This window comes from Pagrus pagrus (assembly GCF_965226575.1).
Source record: "Pagrus pagrus genome assembly, chromosome: 4".
In the NCBI taxonomy this organism is placed as follows: Eukaryota; Metazoa; Chordata; class Actinopteri; order Spariformes; family Sparidae; genus Pagrus; species Pagrus pagrus.
Genome location: NC_140188.1, coordinates 18,926,034 through 18,940,667, shown reverse-complemented (window position 1 = coordinate 18,940,667; position 14,634 = coordinate 18,926,034). Strand labels below are relative to the sequence as shown.

At 40.9% G+C, this 14,634-nt stretch overlaps 1 protein-coding gene across 10 annotated transcripts in view; it reads left to right on the top strand.

Moving 5' to 3' along the window:
• The window catches only part of dync2h1 (dynein cytoplasmic 2 heavy chain 1), a 125,713-nt gene that overhangs the window by 108,269 nt on the left and 2,810 nt on the right, over positions 1-14,634 (top strand). For 9 of the 10 annotated variants that reach the window (XM_084351592.1, XM_084351595.1, XM_084351591.1 and 6 more), the window contains 5 exons: positions 4,461-4,577; positions 6,885-6,992; positions 7,275-7,376; positions 10,767-10,856; positions 14,460-14,569. In XM_084351592.1, the coding sequence (XP_084207718.1) occupies positions 4,461-4,577; positions 6,885-6,992; positions 7,275-7,376; positions 10,767-10,856; positions 14,460-14,569 (527 nt within the window). Of the gene's footprint in view, positions 1-4,460; positions 4,578-6,884; positions 6,993-7,274; positions 7,377-7,553; positions 8,054-10,766; positions 10,857-14,459; positions 14,570-14,634 lie in introns of those variants that run through there. The other variant, XM_084351588.1, reaches the window with a different exon arrangement.

Genomic DNA, 14,634 nt, shown 5'->3' with positions numbered 1-14,634 from the left:
CAAAAGGCACACACACATTTATTCACATACACTCAGGCAACTATGCAGATGTACGCTCTCTCGAACTCACATAATCACAGAGGAAAGCACATTCATCAGTATACATGGATTCACATACTGCATGCCAGTGCACACTTAGACACTTAGGTCCATTGTGTGTATTGGGAATATCCTGTGCTGATCATCAAACATGCCTTCACACAGCTGGGACATGACCAATAATCGAAATGAAAATGTGCATACGTAACATCAAAAATATTCACGCTGTTCAATAATATGCACCAATATATGAATTTGCGACACGGGTCTATTATCACATCGAATTATACTTACTGCAGACTAAGCAGGACTGGCAAAAAAACACCACATTACAATTTTGTGTCCTTTGTCATGTAATAAAGAAACAAAATAAACAATCAAAAGGTCTACCATTGCCATGAGTTGTGGTGTGAGATCTGTTTCACACAACATGATTGGTTGATGCCTTCATCTGTGTTGCAAAAGCTCATTCACAAAAAACAGTCATATGACAAACGATTTAATCACAAGAAACAAACGCCCCGCAGTGAATCATGGCCTTTAGTTTTCAGAACCAATCAGAGCATATTTAAATTGATCAGTATGGGTCATATTAAACTAATTAAAATCTGTGTTGTTTGATTATTTTAACCCACTGCAATTGTCCTTTGCTATGACTCTACAGTTTGTTCCTAACATACAGTATTGTAGACCAGCAAACTGCACAAATGCATGAAAGAAATAGCAACCAGCCATCTCACTGATGATATCCACATTGAAAGCCAGGGTCACGTCGAGACGCACAGGGATCTCGCCGCTTCAGATGCTGGTGTTTTCCAGTTTCTGAAGCTTAAAACAAAGCGAACAAACGATTTACTGCCAAAAGGAACTCACTTTTTCACTCTGGCAGCCTTCCTTTTTGCATCGTCACTGCATTCGTTGTACAGAAAAGCAATTTATCTCCTAATTAGGGTTTAAATTACACAGTTGATTGCTCTACCAGATTGTGGGTGAAACCTGTGGCGATACATTGTATGACACTGCAGTTATTTCTGTTTTAGCAGTCAGCTGTAATCTGTGTGTTATTGAGTGTGCGAGTTAATACACATGTGCGTGTTTGCCCTTCAAACAAACCCCCAACCTCAGTCGTGTTGCACAGACTGTTCAGGGGACATAAAAGCAGTTTATTTTAGGGTCAGGACTTGAGGTTAAAGCTTTATACCAGGCAGCCATCCTTTTCCATTTATTTCACTGCAAAATAAAATTCACCTTGCAGAGACATGAAACTGGGTTTAGATGGGTAATCCATCACAGTGAATATCATGTCTGCTTTTATCAGTTTCAAGGTTGTGTTGTCATCACACTTGTGAGTGTAAGCTGATTTTAAAGAGTCTGCACTGCAGCAATAATGTGAATTTAAGAAGCAGAGCAATGTTTAGCAGACTAAAAACAGGACAACAATGATTCATTTAGAATATTACTGACCAAAAGGTCGAGTTTCTCAAAATTCTCCAAAATTTTCTTGGGCTGATACATTTGTATATGTTTCATATAGAAAGACATTTAAAACGCGGAATCTCTATATTCGAACTTTTTGAAATCATACAAGGCACAAGGTAAGGGTTGCATAACAAAATACAATTTTTTAAACCTTTATGCTGCACAAATTATCGAACATATATACAGTTATTAATATAGAACTATATACATAAACATGCGGTGCATCTTTTGAACCTGCGTCAGCATGTATGTACACAGCAGCAACAAGATGGTGATGTTAATATGGTCGGCATCTTCATGTCAAAAGTTGATCTGATCTACATCTGTCCATCAACTTTGACTGTGTTTGAGCACCAAGCGTTCAAATCCACCTCTCCTCGTCCAGCTGTAGTGCTGCTCTCTGTTGGCTCAGAACACGGGCCGCCCGTCGAGTGCAACAGCTTGATCCAGCATGTCATTTAAGAACTTACATCTATGTAATTAAGATCCTGGGACCCAAAACTGGGCTCATGCACAAAAACATTTAAGGACCCCAGATTAGAGGCTACAAACTGAATTTGAGCAACGGATGATCAGACAAGGATGTTGAGGCATGTCACTGTGAGGATATGTGTGTGTGTGTGCATGTGTGTAGTGGTTGATGGTCACTGCAGATTCTGATGTAACTCAACGCAACACCAAATGATTTCTGCAACTGTCGAGTTTGTGTGTGTGTGTGCGTGCGTACGTGTGCATGCACGCCCGCATGTGTGTGTGTGTGTGTGTTTAAAAGAGAGAGATTGCACCATAAAGAAATAAAGAGAGGACACAATCATGAGAGATGGAAGAGAAACAGGATGTAGAGTGACAGGTGCATGGCTGCACTGCTCTCCTTTTGTGACCAACCTTTTATTTTTTTCTTGCCGGATTCACACAGAACAAAAACTGCTTCCATAACAGACCTTCATACACCTGTTCGTGGAAATACAGAGAATATGAAAGGGAGCAGGGAGTGATGGTTCTGGTGTTTCTGTGTTTGTACGTGTCTTTCTGTGTGCAGTCGCCCTCAACAAACACACAGAGCCATTACAGCTTCTGCATACAGTTCCCATGTTGTGTTAACGTGTTTAAGTCCATTCATACTGTCAGTGTGGTCTGCTAATCACTGCAACCACCAACCTAGTTTAATTCACACAACTCCCACATGACCAATCGTGTGTGTGTGTGTGTGTGTGTGTGTGTGTGTGTGTGTGTGTGTGTGTGTGTGTGTGTGTGTGCGTGTGTGTGTGTATTACTGTGTCTCTCTCCACTCGTGATTGTCTTCCCTCCTGCTGTCATTTGTCACTGTCACGTTCATGCTCTCTCGCTCTCTCTCTCTCTGTCTTTTTTACCTTAATTTATGCCCTCTCCTCTCCTCTCCCTAAAGACCCATGTCACTTTCTGCAGGTCGGGCACTTAACCACACACACACACACACACACACACACACACACTGAACACGTCCCAGGGGACTGTCTGTGGGTTTGGGGGTTGCCATGTAAAATTAATGCATAATCTTAGTGTGAATGACTCGAAATGGGTCAGAATGGTCCTTAATGTCTACTGAGGATTCCCTTTGGCTTACAGATGTAAGTGTGTGTGTGTGTGTGTGTGTGTGTGTGTGTGTGTGTGTGTGTGTGTGTGTGTGTCCATAATGTGTTCTTATGTGCAATGCAAAAATATGAGTGAGCATTTAGAGTAAAAGCAGTGACAAGCAGGTGGAAATGTATTGCTAGGGTGTTACAATCAACAGAATATAAAAAGTGGAGTATCAAGAAAGTATATTTTTCTCCATTAGTCTCATAAAGTGAGATATCTCTAATTGTGCCTCTATACATCTTGGCAAATACTGTCTGCTTGTGTTTTTACACAAACATCATCTTGACTAAAACCATAAGAAATAGTTCCCTGATTAAAAACCATGAACCACATTCCTGGATTGCACTGGATGAAAGTGAAAGCCTTAACTAAATTGATTGCACCCACTGCAGGTACTGTAACAGTGAAGTTGCTTGCACAGAGACATTGTCTACTAACCTTTTCCTCCCAGTTGGTTATGTCAGTAAATGCAGTTACGCCTGGTAGTCAGTGGATGAGATAAGAAAACATCTTAATGTATTTAAATCCCTATATATTTGAACCCCAATATATTTCAAATCTCCATCCTCAGCTGCCCTCATTTTTACTGCTATCGGGTTTTTATCCTTCTCTTTTTTCCCCTCTCTCTCTCTCCCTCTTCCTCTCTCTTCCATACACACATGCACGCACGTCCACATACATATACACACACTTCCCCTCCTGAGCAGAGAAGATAAAGCAGGTGTTAGTAAAGAGTTCTCCTGGCCCAAATGAAAGCCATTTATCAGACGCTTTGCCTTCCTCACAACACACACGTATAGAAACACACACAAACACACGTACACACACACACTGAGTCAAGATAAAAGCACTATCCAGGACTCTAAGCCTTAAGCTAAGCATGCTTGATTAGGTGTGTAAGGAGCTGTTAGGAGATGTGTTTGGGGTTTGGCCTTTTTTCATTTGTAATATTCCAGGACATGAAACAGTGTTGACTGTCGCCGGAGAGTGTAGCCACTGGAGATGTCACTGACATTTTATTACAGGATTTTAAGAACTTTTTTTTATCGTACATTGCTGAAATAAACTGCACATTTTTCACAGAAGACAGCTGGGATTTAGTAAATACCACATGTACCTCTTTTGTGAGGGTTTTTTATCATCATTCACTCTTCGAAGTCTAATTATAAGGAAGTTGCAAGCAACATAAGCCATTAATATTTGGGCAACCTTTTACCAACGTGCTAAAGGACCTGTCTCATAAATATATATGACACTCAGGAAACAGATATCTCTGTTCCACTTTCTTTATTAATTCTGTGTGTTTAAAATTTTTTGCCTCACAGGTGATTTCCCAGCTGCGTGTCCTGAGCCGCTCAGTGGCAACCGGTTCAAAGTTTGACAGGGAGCTCTGGTCTAATGGACTTTCACCCGTCCTCCACTTGTGGAAGAAACTCAATCAGGTCAGTTCATCTTTCCCTCTCTTCCTTTTCCTTTTCCTTTTCCCGAAACTGAAAACTCATGCTAGTCTTCAACAAGAATCAAATCTCTTTCTGTGATGTTGCCTTTTTCTCTGAAAACCAAACTGCAAAGCTAGTCCCATACATATCATCTTGATCATGCATTCAAATTTTGTACCATGTTGTCATCAAACTGATAGTGCTGCTAAGTATTTGCTATTTGGTTAGATTAGTTTAAGAAAACACTAGAGCTGCAATGATGAATCAAATTCTTGTCAACAATTAAGTTAATCAGAAACTGTGTTGATTATAGATTGATTGGTTTGGGTAACTTTTAAAGGGAAAAAAGTACAAACTACATTTTCTGATTCCAGCTTCTTCAATGTTAATTGTTTCTGAGTTTTCTTTATTCCTTTTAGTAAACTAAAAAAATGTTGGGTTGAAGGCAAAACAAGAGATTTGAACAAGTCATCCTGGGCTTTGTTAAACACTGATCAACATTTTTCACCATTTTATGACATTTTATAGACAAAACAACTACTGTAATCAGTTAACCGAGAAAATAATCAACAATGAAAATAATGATATATAGTTATAGTTATAATAAATTAGAAAAAAGCACTTTCTAGTCAAGCTTTGACAGTTCCATGCTAATCTTTATTTGTATGTGAAATCATGTTTTTACATTTTCACACAGTAGCAACAAGTCTAAATTAAAAGCTGTGAAAGTTCATTGGAAATTAGCAGGGTCTAATTGAGCTCTGTGTGTTATAGCCAGAGGCCTGCCTGGTCGGGCAGCCCTCCTGAGTGTGGTTGCTTGGAGACTGGCACCTTTTCAAATCAAAAGGACATCTACCTCCACATTAAATAATTTAGCCACCATATTCCCTCTCTGGCGCTCTGCCTCTGTTTTATTCACTCTCCCGCTGTAAATCACACATGATCTCCCTCTCCTTTTCTGTCATTTTAATGTGTGGCTCTCTCTCCCTCTCAGTCTGTTGCAGGCGCAGTTGTTTTGTACTTACTGAGAGGAGGCTGATTGACTGTGTTAATTGTTGCCATTGTATCACTAGCAAGCTTCCCATAGATCACAATCTACCCCCGACTGCTTTCAATTAACCGGCCCTTTGTCGTCAGCTAACCTTCTGAGTTTGACCATCAGTGGATGTGTGTAGCTCGAACGCACGTCCTTATGCATGCACATTATTTCTGTGTGTGTGTGTGTGTGTGTGTGTGTGTGTGTGTGTGCCCTTGTGTGACTATATGTGTGTGTCTGTGGATGCACTTGTCAGTGCCTGTAAACTGTGTGTGCATGACTTTGTGTATGTGTGGAGTTATGAATGTATTCATTTTGACAAATCTTTATGTAGTCTCCTTGGAGGAGAAGCACCAGACAGCGGATACTGTTTATTTGGCTGTTAAGTCACATTTTTGAATGGAGACAATAGCAGAGCTGTAGTCAAGCTGAATTTCTGCTCATTGTCTCATTTATCTCCCGCTCTCCATTGTCTCCATTCCGCCATCTATCCCTCCCTTCCTCCCCTTTTTTTCCTCTGCCCCTTACTAAGTAGAAGAGAGAAAAACAAAATAGGATCCAGGAACAGAGTGTGATATCTGCAGAACAGAATACAACACAATATCAGTGTTTGTTCACATTTGTTTTTTTCTGTAGTCGTGTTTGTACACCAATACAAACACAAATGCTTGGTGTACTTACGATAGATCTCCGTGTTAACTAATGTAAACAAATTGTCCCTCTGGTTTGCACCGCAGAGAAGCAATTTCCTCTTTGGTTACATCTTGTTATTGTGGCAGAAGAAGAACCAAGAACAGAAGAATTTAGTTTATGTATGTTGAGCTGAGGAAACCCACAGGGAACACTGGGTAGATGCACTGTAGTAATGGAAGAAATAATTTGAAAGAACAAAGATGCATGCTGATGCACCGCAGCAGTTACAAAATGCATTATACATGTGACTCGAAATAATGTCCGAGCCTCTGCTGTGTAGCAACCAGTTTGAGGAGAGTGATTAGTTGGTGTGGTGCCAGTAGTGCTTCATTGATAAGAGGGGCATAAAGCAACTGTACCATAGCATACAGCAAACCTTGAAGCACTTAACATAAAAACATCTAGAGCTCTGAGGTCATTAGTATGAGTATGAGCTGATTATATTTGCTGCACTTCCTCTGCTCTTTCTCTTTTTTTCTCAGTCTTGGAAAATGTTTTTAAATGACTCTAGCCTTCTTATCTGTCTGTCCTCCCAGTATGCCAATATACTGCATCTGTCTGTCTGTTTGTCTGCCTATCAGGGCTCTACTCTGATTCACCAGAAGGTGGCCCCACCTACAGAAGGTCAGGGCTCACCAGTCCTGTCATTCATCGCCCTGGAGCAGTTCAATGCCATCCGCATGGTCCAGGTGTGTCAGATAACCACAGCTCTTACTTTACACTCACGTTACATTATCATTGGCTTAATATATTCATACTACTGTACAAGTGCATTACTACTTTTACAAGACACTTCCATTTGATTTTTTTTTAAGAAAGCAAAGTAACTCTTTCTAAATACATCTTTGGTTACTGAGCACACTGCTGATCCCAGTCAGCCAATCACAGGGCCTGTCATAATGAACCAGTTCTCAGAAATCAGATGGCAAAATGTCAAAGTATGTACACTAAAACTGTAAGTGTCATCACAGAGTATCCACCAATCACTGGCTGCACTGAGCAAGGTCATCAGAGGGACCCAACTGTTAACTCCCGAAGTCCAAAAACTGGCCACTGCCTTGCTCAACCAAGAGGTAAGACATGCAAAGAGAAAGAATTGCAGAAAGAAAGAAAGAAAGAAATGCACCACATTGTTTTAGAGGTGAAGATGTGTTGAAGCTGAGGCCACAGTGGCTGGCACACATATAGTATACTCAGCTGACTTGTACACATCTCGCAAACACAGCATGTATCCTTGTGTGTGTCCTCAGGCTGAGATGAGGACAAAGAGGATGTGATGAGGTAGAGCAGGAGAGATGCACAATCAACCTTTTATTCCATCTACGTTTGTAATCTCCTGAGAGAAGCCTTGGGCTTAATTCCCTTTCCCTTCCTTAATTCCCTTTTTCACTGCTTCCCTCCCTCTCTTATTGTATTAATCAGCAGGTCTTTAGTCTCTCCCAACCAACTTTGTCCAGTTTTCTTCTCTAATGTTTTTCGCTCTCTTCCCTGGTCTCTCTCACATATATCTTCACAATATTCTTTCTTCTTAACAATCAGTGCTCCTACCAAGACAAAATGTGTTAGCTACCACATAGGGCTCTGTGATAAACTTTGAATCAATATTGATAGGAAGACTTTTACAATAAGAGTGTATAACATGATATGGAAAGTGATATTAAAAAACATTTTAAGACCTTCTCTCTGTTTGTAGTTGTGCATAATCAAAATGCAGCAATTCAATGAGTTGTTTGATGGTCAAAAAATATGCATTTTGTTTTGTGTGACAGTGTGACTTTGTAGACTTTTCCCATAGCCTATGTTTTATGAATTAAGGTGGTACATGTGTAGAAGTGTGTCAGTGTGAAGACTTCTTTTCTCAGCTTGCAGCAGAATTAACTTGAAACCCTCCATTGTCTGTACTTATTTTGTAACGTGCGACAGTAAGTCCATATCTCCACCCGAAACAAAAGAAATGCTAGACAGAAGAAATAGAGCTAACATTTGTTTGATAAAGCTGAACCCCAACATTTTAATGTATACTTCACAGTATCTTATTGAATACCACTTGTCAGATTAAAGTCCTGTTTGTACTCTTCCCTTTACTTAATGAATTATTCAAAAGAGGAATTGTGTACATTTCCACATGAGGTAACAGGTGGTCGTTATAATAATGTGAATGTAAGATACAACTCTGCAGAGTGCAGTCTCCAACCACGAGCCATTATCTGTTCAGACTTCCATAACTGATTGAACCAGTTTCATCCGGAGAAGGAGAACAGAAAGAGCTGCCGGTGTGATTTATTTATTTGGAAAATGGATCATTTGAGGGGTGTAATGTTGTAAAAGTATGGCAGGCAGCTCTGAAGGTATCAGCTCCATTGCCCCTCTCCTCAGCTGTGCAGTAAAAAATAATTAGATACTTGGAAACTACCCAAGCATCAGAAGAGAGTGGTAAGCAGCGCTGCAAGACAGAAAATAAATATCACCACTGCCTTAACTCAGGGGAAAGATCATTAATATCAAGACATAAGGGGTGATGCAGCGATGGCATTTTGATTAAAGGTTAAACAATCTCTAGTATTAGTCAGTTTCTCAGTGCCAGTTGTAGTAATTACACAGGAACACACACATAGCAGGCGAGTGAATGAATGGTTGACTTGCAGCTAATAGATTTAATTCCATTATGAATTCTAAGATTAAATAACAGCAAATTCTTGGTCCACAATCTCCCGCTGTGTGTGTTTGTGTGAGGCAGCTCTCAGATCTCTGTTTAACAGCTGAAGCAACGCAGACTGCCGAACCTGTGTTAGAGTTGACATCTGTCTCCTGAGGGAAGCTTTCTTCTGCCTCCAACACACAAACATTGTAATTGTCGGGGGCCTTCCAGGATGAACCATTTGAGCATTTCTGAACTACACATTTGTAATCAGCAACCTCTATGGTCAAGGTGTGGTTAAGGTTAGGCAACTTAAAGTACTTAGTTAGCATCTGGAAAGATTCTCGTCATTGTTGAAGTAAACCAACTTTGGTTGTACTTTTGTACATTCATCCACCCCTTCATCACCCATCACCCTTTTTGCTGCATCATAAAACATCACACCGCTTCCCGCTTTGGGGTCTTTTTTTTTTAATGAACAATGCCCTCCACAGAAAAACAGCAACATTTGTTGTTTTTCTGTGGAGGTAAATGTGCTGCTACAGTTTCAGTGAGACAAAACTCACAGCCGGATTATAGAAAAAGTGAGTCAAAGGACCTGTACAGTACCATTACATAATGAGCCAGAAAGACTACTGCATTGTATTTGTTTTCTCAAGACTCTTTTGTCACTGTCATGCTTGGTGTAGCACTTCAATTTAATGTAGGCCAAATATTTAATCTGTACAGTAAAACAAGCACTTTACAGGTTCTGCATATCTGCTACCTCTAATGCTTTATTCACATGGATTCAGGCAGACTGTAGACGACAAATAATTTTAGTGCACGAGAGCAGTAAAATTAAGTGACGCCTGCAGAGAATACTGGAAATGGTAATAAAGTTAAAATATTTAAACTTTTTGCCGTCCTCCGCTTCAGAATGTACAACTGGATACTACTTAGCTCCCTCACACAAAGACAAATCACGGTTGATCCGGCCAATGAGAAGCTATTTCTCGAACAATTACATAAAATAACAGACATGAAATAATGTTATTTAACCCGTGAAGGGTGTACACCACTGCTCGCCTAAGGTCAGCTGGGATCAGCTCCAGCCTCCCTCAACCCTGCAAAGGATAAGGGGTTACAAATAATAGATGGATGGATAATTTTTTTTTTTTTTATTATTATTATTACTTATTTCATACAACAATACAACATCAATGTAGCAACACATTGTTAAGTTTGTTTTGTTTTGTCTGAATCCATGTGAATGCAGCATAACTAACTAGTTGTGGAGGACCTGTGACATCACATAAAAAACTGGATAGATTATGTTTTAGCCAGTCACATTGGCAGTTCAGCCTCGGAGAATGCATGCCTTTTAGTGACAGATTCACAATGTTTAAATGTGTTTGGAATAGTTTCAAGATGACCCAACAGGGTCCCGTGTTGTCAGGTTATCTGTCTTTGTTGCCGATTTAGCGGCTGTGACATCCTTTAGTGATAGCAGAGAGCACAGGAAACGTTTACGCTTTATCAACTTTATAAAAATAGCTCTGGGACATTTTTTGTGCAGGACATTTAGCTACTTTCCCTTAAAGAATGTGTTTAGCGCAGCTCAGAGAATCTGCAGCCCTCCTGCGTGCTGTGGCTCTCTCGTTTGACAGCTGCGACCACACAGCAGCCTGACTGAAGCCCGTGGCTTGCTGATTGCACAATGTCCACAGCGATAATAACATGGTATACTTTGCCTTCTTGCTGACACTTGTTGTTTGGTATGCATTTTTTCATTACGGCTCTAAATAACTTCTCTTCCTCTCTGTCCCTCTTATCTCTGTCTCAGTGCCCTTTAACATGGCAGAACAAATGGGAGGGACCAGAGGAGCCAATGCAGTACCTCCGAGCTGTAGTGACACGAGCTCTTGCTACACAGGTAACACATGCATGTGTTAATATAAAGAGACCTTAACTCTATTTCTCTGCTAGTTCATCTGTCTCTCATCCTTTCTCTCACAGGCACACAAAGAGTACTTACAAGAAATATGCATATGGAGCAAGGCAAACACACATACGACCCTCTTTAGCTGTACATTTTAATCCTTCAGGGACTAAAATTCACACCGGTCTGCTCCTACCAAAGAACCTTCGTCTTTAACAAAAAAATCAATGGTAAACCTTCTGTGGGAGAACTGGTAGTAAAGGCATTCACTGACAACCTCACTTGGTTATTAGAAAGCACCAGACGCCCCTGGGAGTCCTCTGCGCTACTACTCTGAGTTTGAGATTTAACAGGCCTAAGAGTTTTCTAATCAGCATTAGCATAATGATGGAGGGATCCATTTAAGTCCATGGTGCATTTATATCCTACCGGGAGCCTCGTCCTCCAGTTGCGATGAATATTTTGAGAGGACACTTTTGTATTTCTTTGGTTTGAAACGATTTTAAAAACGCTAAGACCTTGCACCTCAGATAATCCCACAATGGCCCAAGATCTTTTTGCTGTGTTTTCCCCACATGACGAGAGACCTTTAACTGAGCCTTGGTCCAAGAACCAGACTTAGGTTATGGCTGAATTTATTCATGACTGTAGGCAACCTGTTGACTAAAACCCTGAGAGAAAGCTGAATGTTTTTTTCAAGAACCCTTCATAAAAAAAAGCAGATTATTATATTCAAACGTATTTTTTCAGAGGTTTTCAGGAGTGTTTGCCCTCAGTTGGTGCAAGGAAATAAAGTACGCCTACCTCAATAAGCTTTGGCAGACTAGAATACGCACACGCACACACACACACACACACACTCCATGTGAATTTGATGCGTTTGATTATTCATGTGGGCGAGCCTCACTGCCTCTGTCTGTCTGTCTGTCTGTCTGTCTGCTGATCTGCCTGCCTACCCATCTGTTTGTGTGTGTGTCTGTGTGTGCGTCTCCCTGTCTGCCTGCCTCTTCCTGCTCTCCATCTGTCTTCGTGTGTGTGTATCTGGAGGCTGCACTGTCCTTAACTGTCTATTTCTGCCCATCAGTGCTGAGTGATATCTCTGTTAGCAGCGTGTCTGTGTCCTGTTAGCTAATCAGTCTAATAAAGGCGGAGACGCTCAGAGATGCTGCTGTGTGGAGCCGCTGAAGAATAAAGAGCGAACGGCACAGCAGTGCACCCCAGACGCGCAGGACGACCTTGAAAACAACCAAATACTCACACACGCGCGCACACACATACACACACACATAAATGCTATGCATACCAACACACACTGGCTTGCTGTATCATTAATACCCACAATTTTTGGTGCACAGCTTCCTCTGTGTGTGTCTGCATCTGCCTGCAAGTACGTGCCTGTGTGAATGTGGGTATGGTCTTGCATTCGTGCATATTTTTTCTTGGCATTATGCTCATCCCAATTTATCTCCAAAGCCAGTGCCGACTGATGCTGTGCTAAAAAGGAATCCATTTATAATAGAGATGGGATCAGATGTTTGCTCATTCTGCCTCGTGTTTGTCAGCAATTTTCCTCAGCTGACCTCCAAAATCCACTCGTTTCTATGGTGATTCAGAGGAAACTGCCTACCTGTTAAAAAAAAGAAAGAAAAAGAAATGCAAAACAAAAGAGGGCCCAGAATCGATCAAGCCTTCAGTCTTAGGTCAACTCTCAAGGCTTAAATCTGACCACTGCAGCCATATTTTATGATAAGCTTGGCTGTGAACAGAACAGGGAAATCAGTTGTTGGAAAGGAAAACATACAAACTGAGGGCTAAGATTGTGCTGTGAGATTTCATATCAGGTGAAGTCCTGAGTTATGCCTTTGACCAAAAAAATAAATAGTTTTCATGATGACAAAGAAAGAAGCTTCTTACCTGAACAAAGCAGATGTTGCTGATGTTGCAGGAAGGACTGACAACATTGGATAAGTCTCCAGTCATATAGATCCACACTGTGTTGTTGTCATACACACCCCGTTTGTCTGATATTAAAATAGGATCTGTATCTGGATATGTTATCTGTATAATAAACCATCTGATCGTGCCTTTGTGTTTACACCTAGCATTTTTAATGTGCTCTTGTTATCCTTTTTGAGATCAGTTCTCGTAAATTTCAGGTGGTGGCAAGCTGTTGAGTCAGAGGAAACTTTACAGAGTTTGTGAAACTTGGTGCTTAAATGGCACAGAATAGACGTATGATCAGCAATTAAAGGGGTGTCCTTCGACCTCCTGGCCTGCTGGTTCTCTAAATTTGAACAACAACCTGTTACATCTGCGTAAGATGCAAACACAATGTGAGGTGGACTACCTCCAGCTGTGGTCAGTCAGATCTGATTACAATCTGATCACACCGATTTACACCTTGCATAAACATCTCCTCGCCCGGATCAGGGAACCTAAAAAAGAAGGAAGGGTCAGCTGTGGTATCAGCTGTATTGAAGTCTGTGGGAGATGATGGAGAAACACACTAAAACCCCAACATATCTACATAGTACAACAAAAAATGAGGACACACTTCAGAGAGTAGGTTACCCAGTGATTTTTTTCTCCCATATTATTGACAGAGCTGATAATATTGTGACCAAATGGGGCAGGTCCAACCAAATATCACTGATGAGACTGCAGTTATGCTGTGAACAGGAGCCTTTCTCACACGAAATCGAGGGACGACCAACATCTCATCAGTTGTTAACCTACTCTGTGAAGTGTGTCCTTTCATTTTCTGGAATGCGTTTCTTCATCAGAAGTCACACAACGTAGATAAGCTGGGTTTTAGTGTGTTTCTCCATGCATCTCCCATAGACTTCATTACAGCTGTCACCACAGTCTGGCCCCAAAGCATGATTCAATGACGTAATGACCCTTCCTTCATTTGTAGGTTCCTTGGTCCGGATAACACGCCTGGATATTGATTGCGTTTACATTGTATACAGTATATACGCTCACTCAAATGGGAATCTGTATGTTTATGCCTCTGTATGTGTGTGTGTTTGTCTGTGTGCACTCTCACTGTATTCCCATTAGCAGGTAATTGGGGTCCCAGTGTTATCAGCTTGTTGATGTGGTGATAAAAGGACAAAGGGACATTAAATACTCTATTGGCCCCACATTTTTATTGACTCTGGGTTTTGCCCTCTCCTTCTGTAACCCTTTTTATCTCTCATTAACAAACACACACCGACTAGGATAGAAATTATGATCATTCCGCTCACAGATCGATGTCCTCTATGAAGATTGAAAAGAGCCAAATACAATAGAAACGCTCGCCGTTTGTAATCTTTGCAACCAAACTATTCATGCTGAGAGAGAGAGTATTCAGAGCAAATATTTCTGCTCTTTTCGCGTCAAATTCCACCACTCGAGCTGAAGAAAATTATATTCTCATTATCTTCCATTGATCCACTAAATGTTTTGCCTGACTCCGGTGTGAAACTGATTTTATGCCTGAATTACGTGCAGCCTTGGAGTGTTTATTCGTTATTTACTAGGTTTTTTGGTTCATTAATCTGTGTGTGTGTGTGTCTCTCTGTACGTTTGTCTCTATGTGTGTGTATCCAGAGTTGGGTGGAGCGTGCAGGCAGACAAGCTCTTCTATCAGACACCCTCGACCTAGCTGAGCTTTTCCACCCTGACACCTTCCTCAATGCACTGAGACAGGAAACTGCCAGGTAACACTTGACACTTTTTGGGTTTTTGTGAGATGGTATCAAAACCTGTCCCAAGGTTAATAACA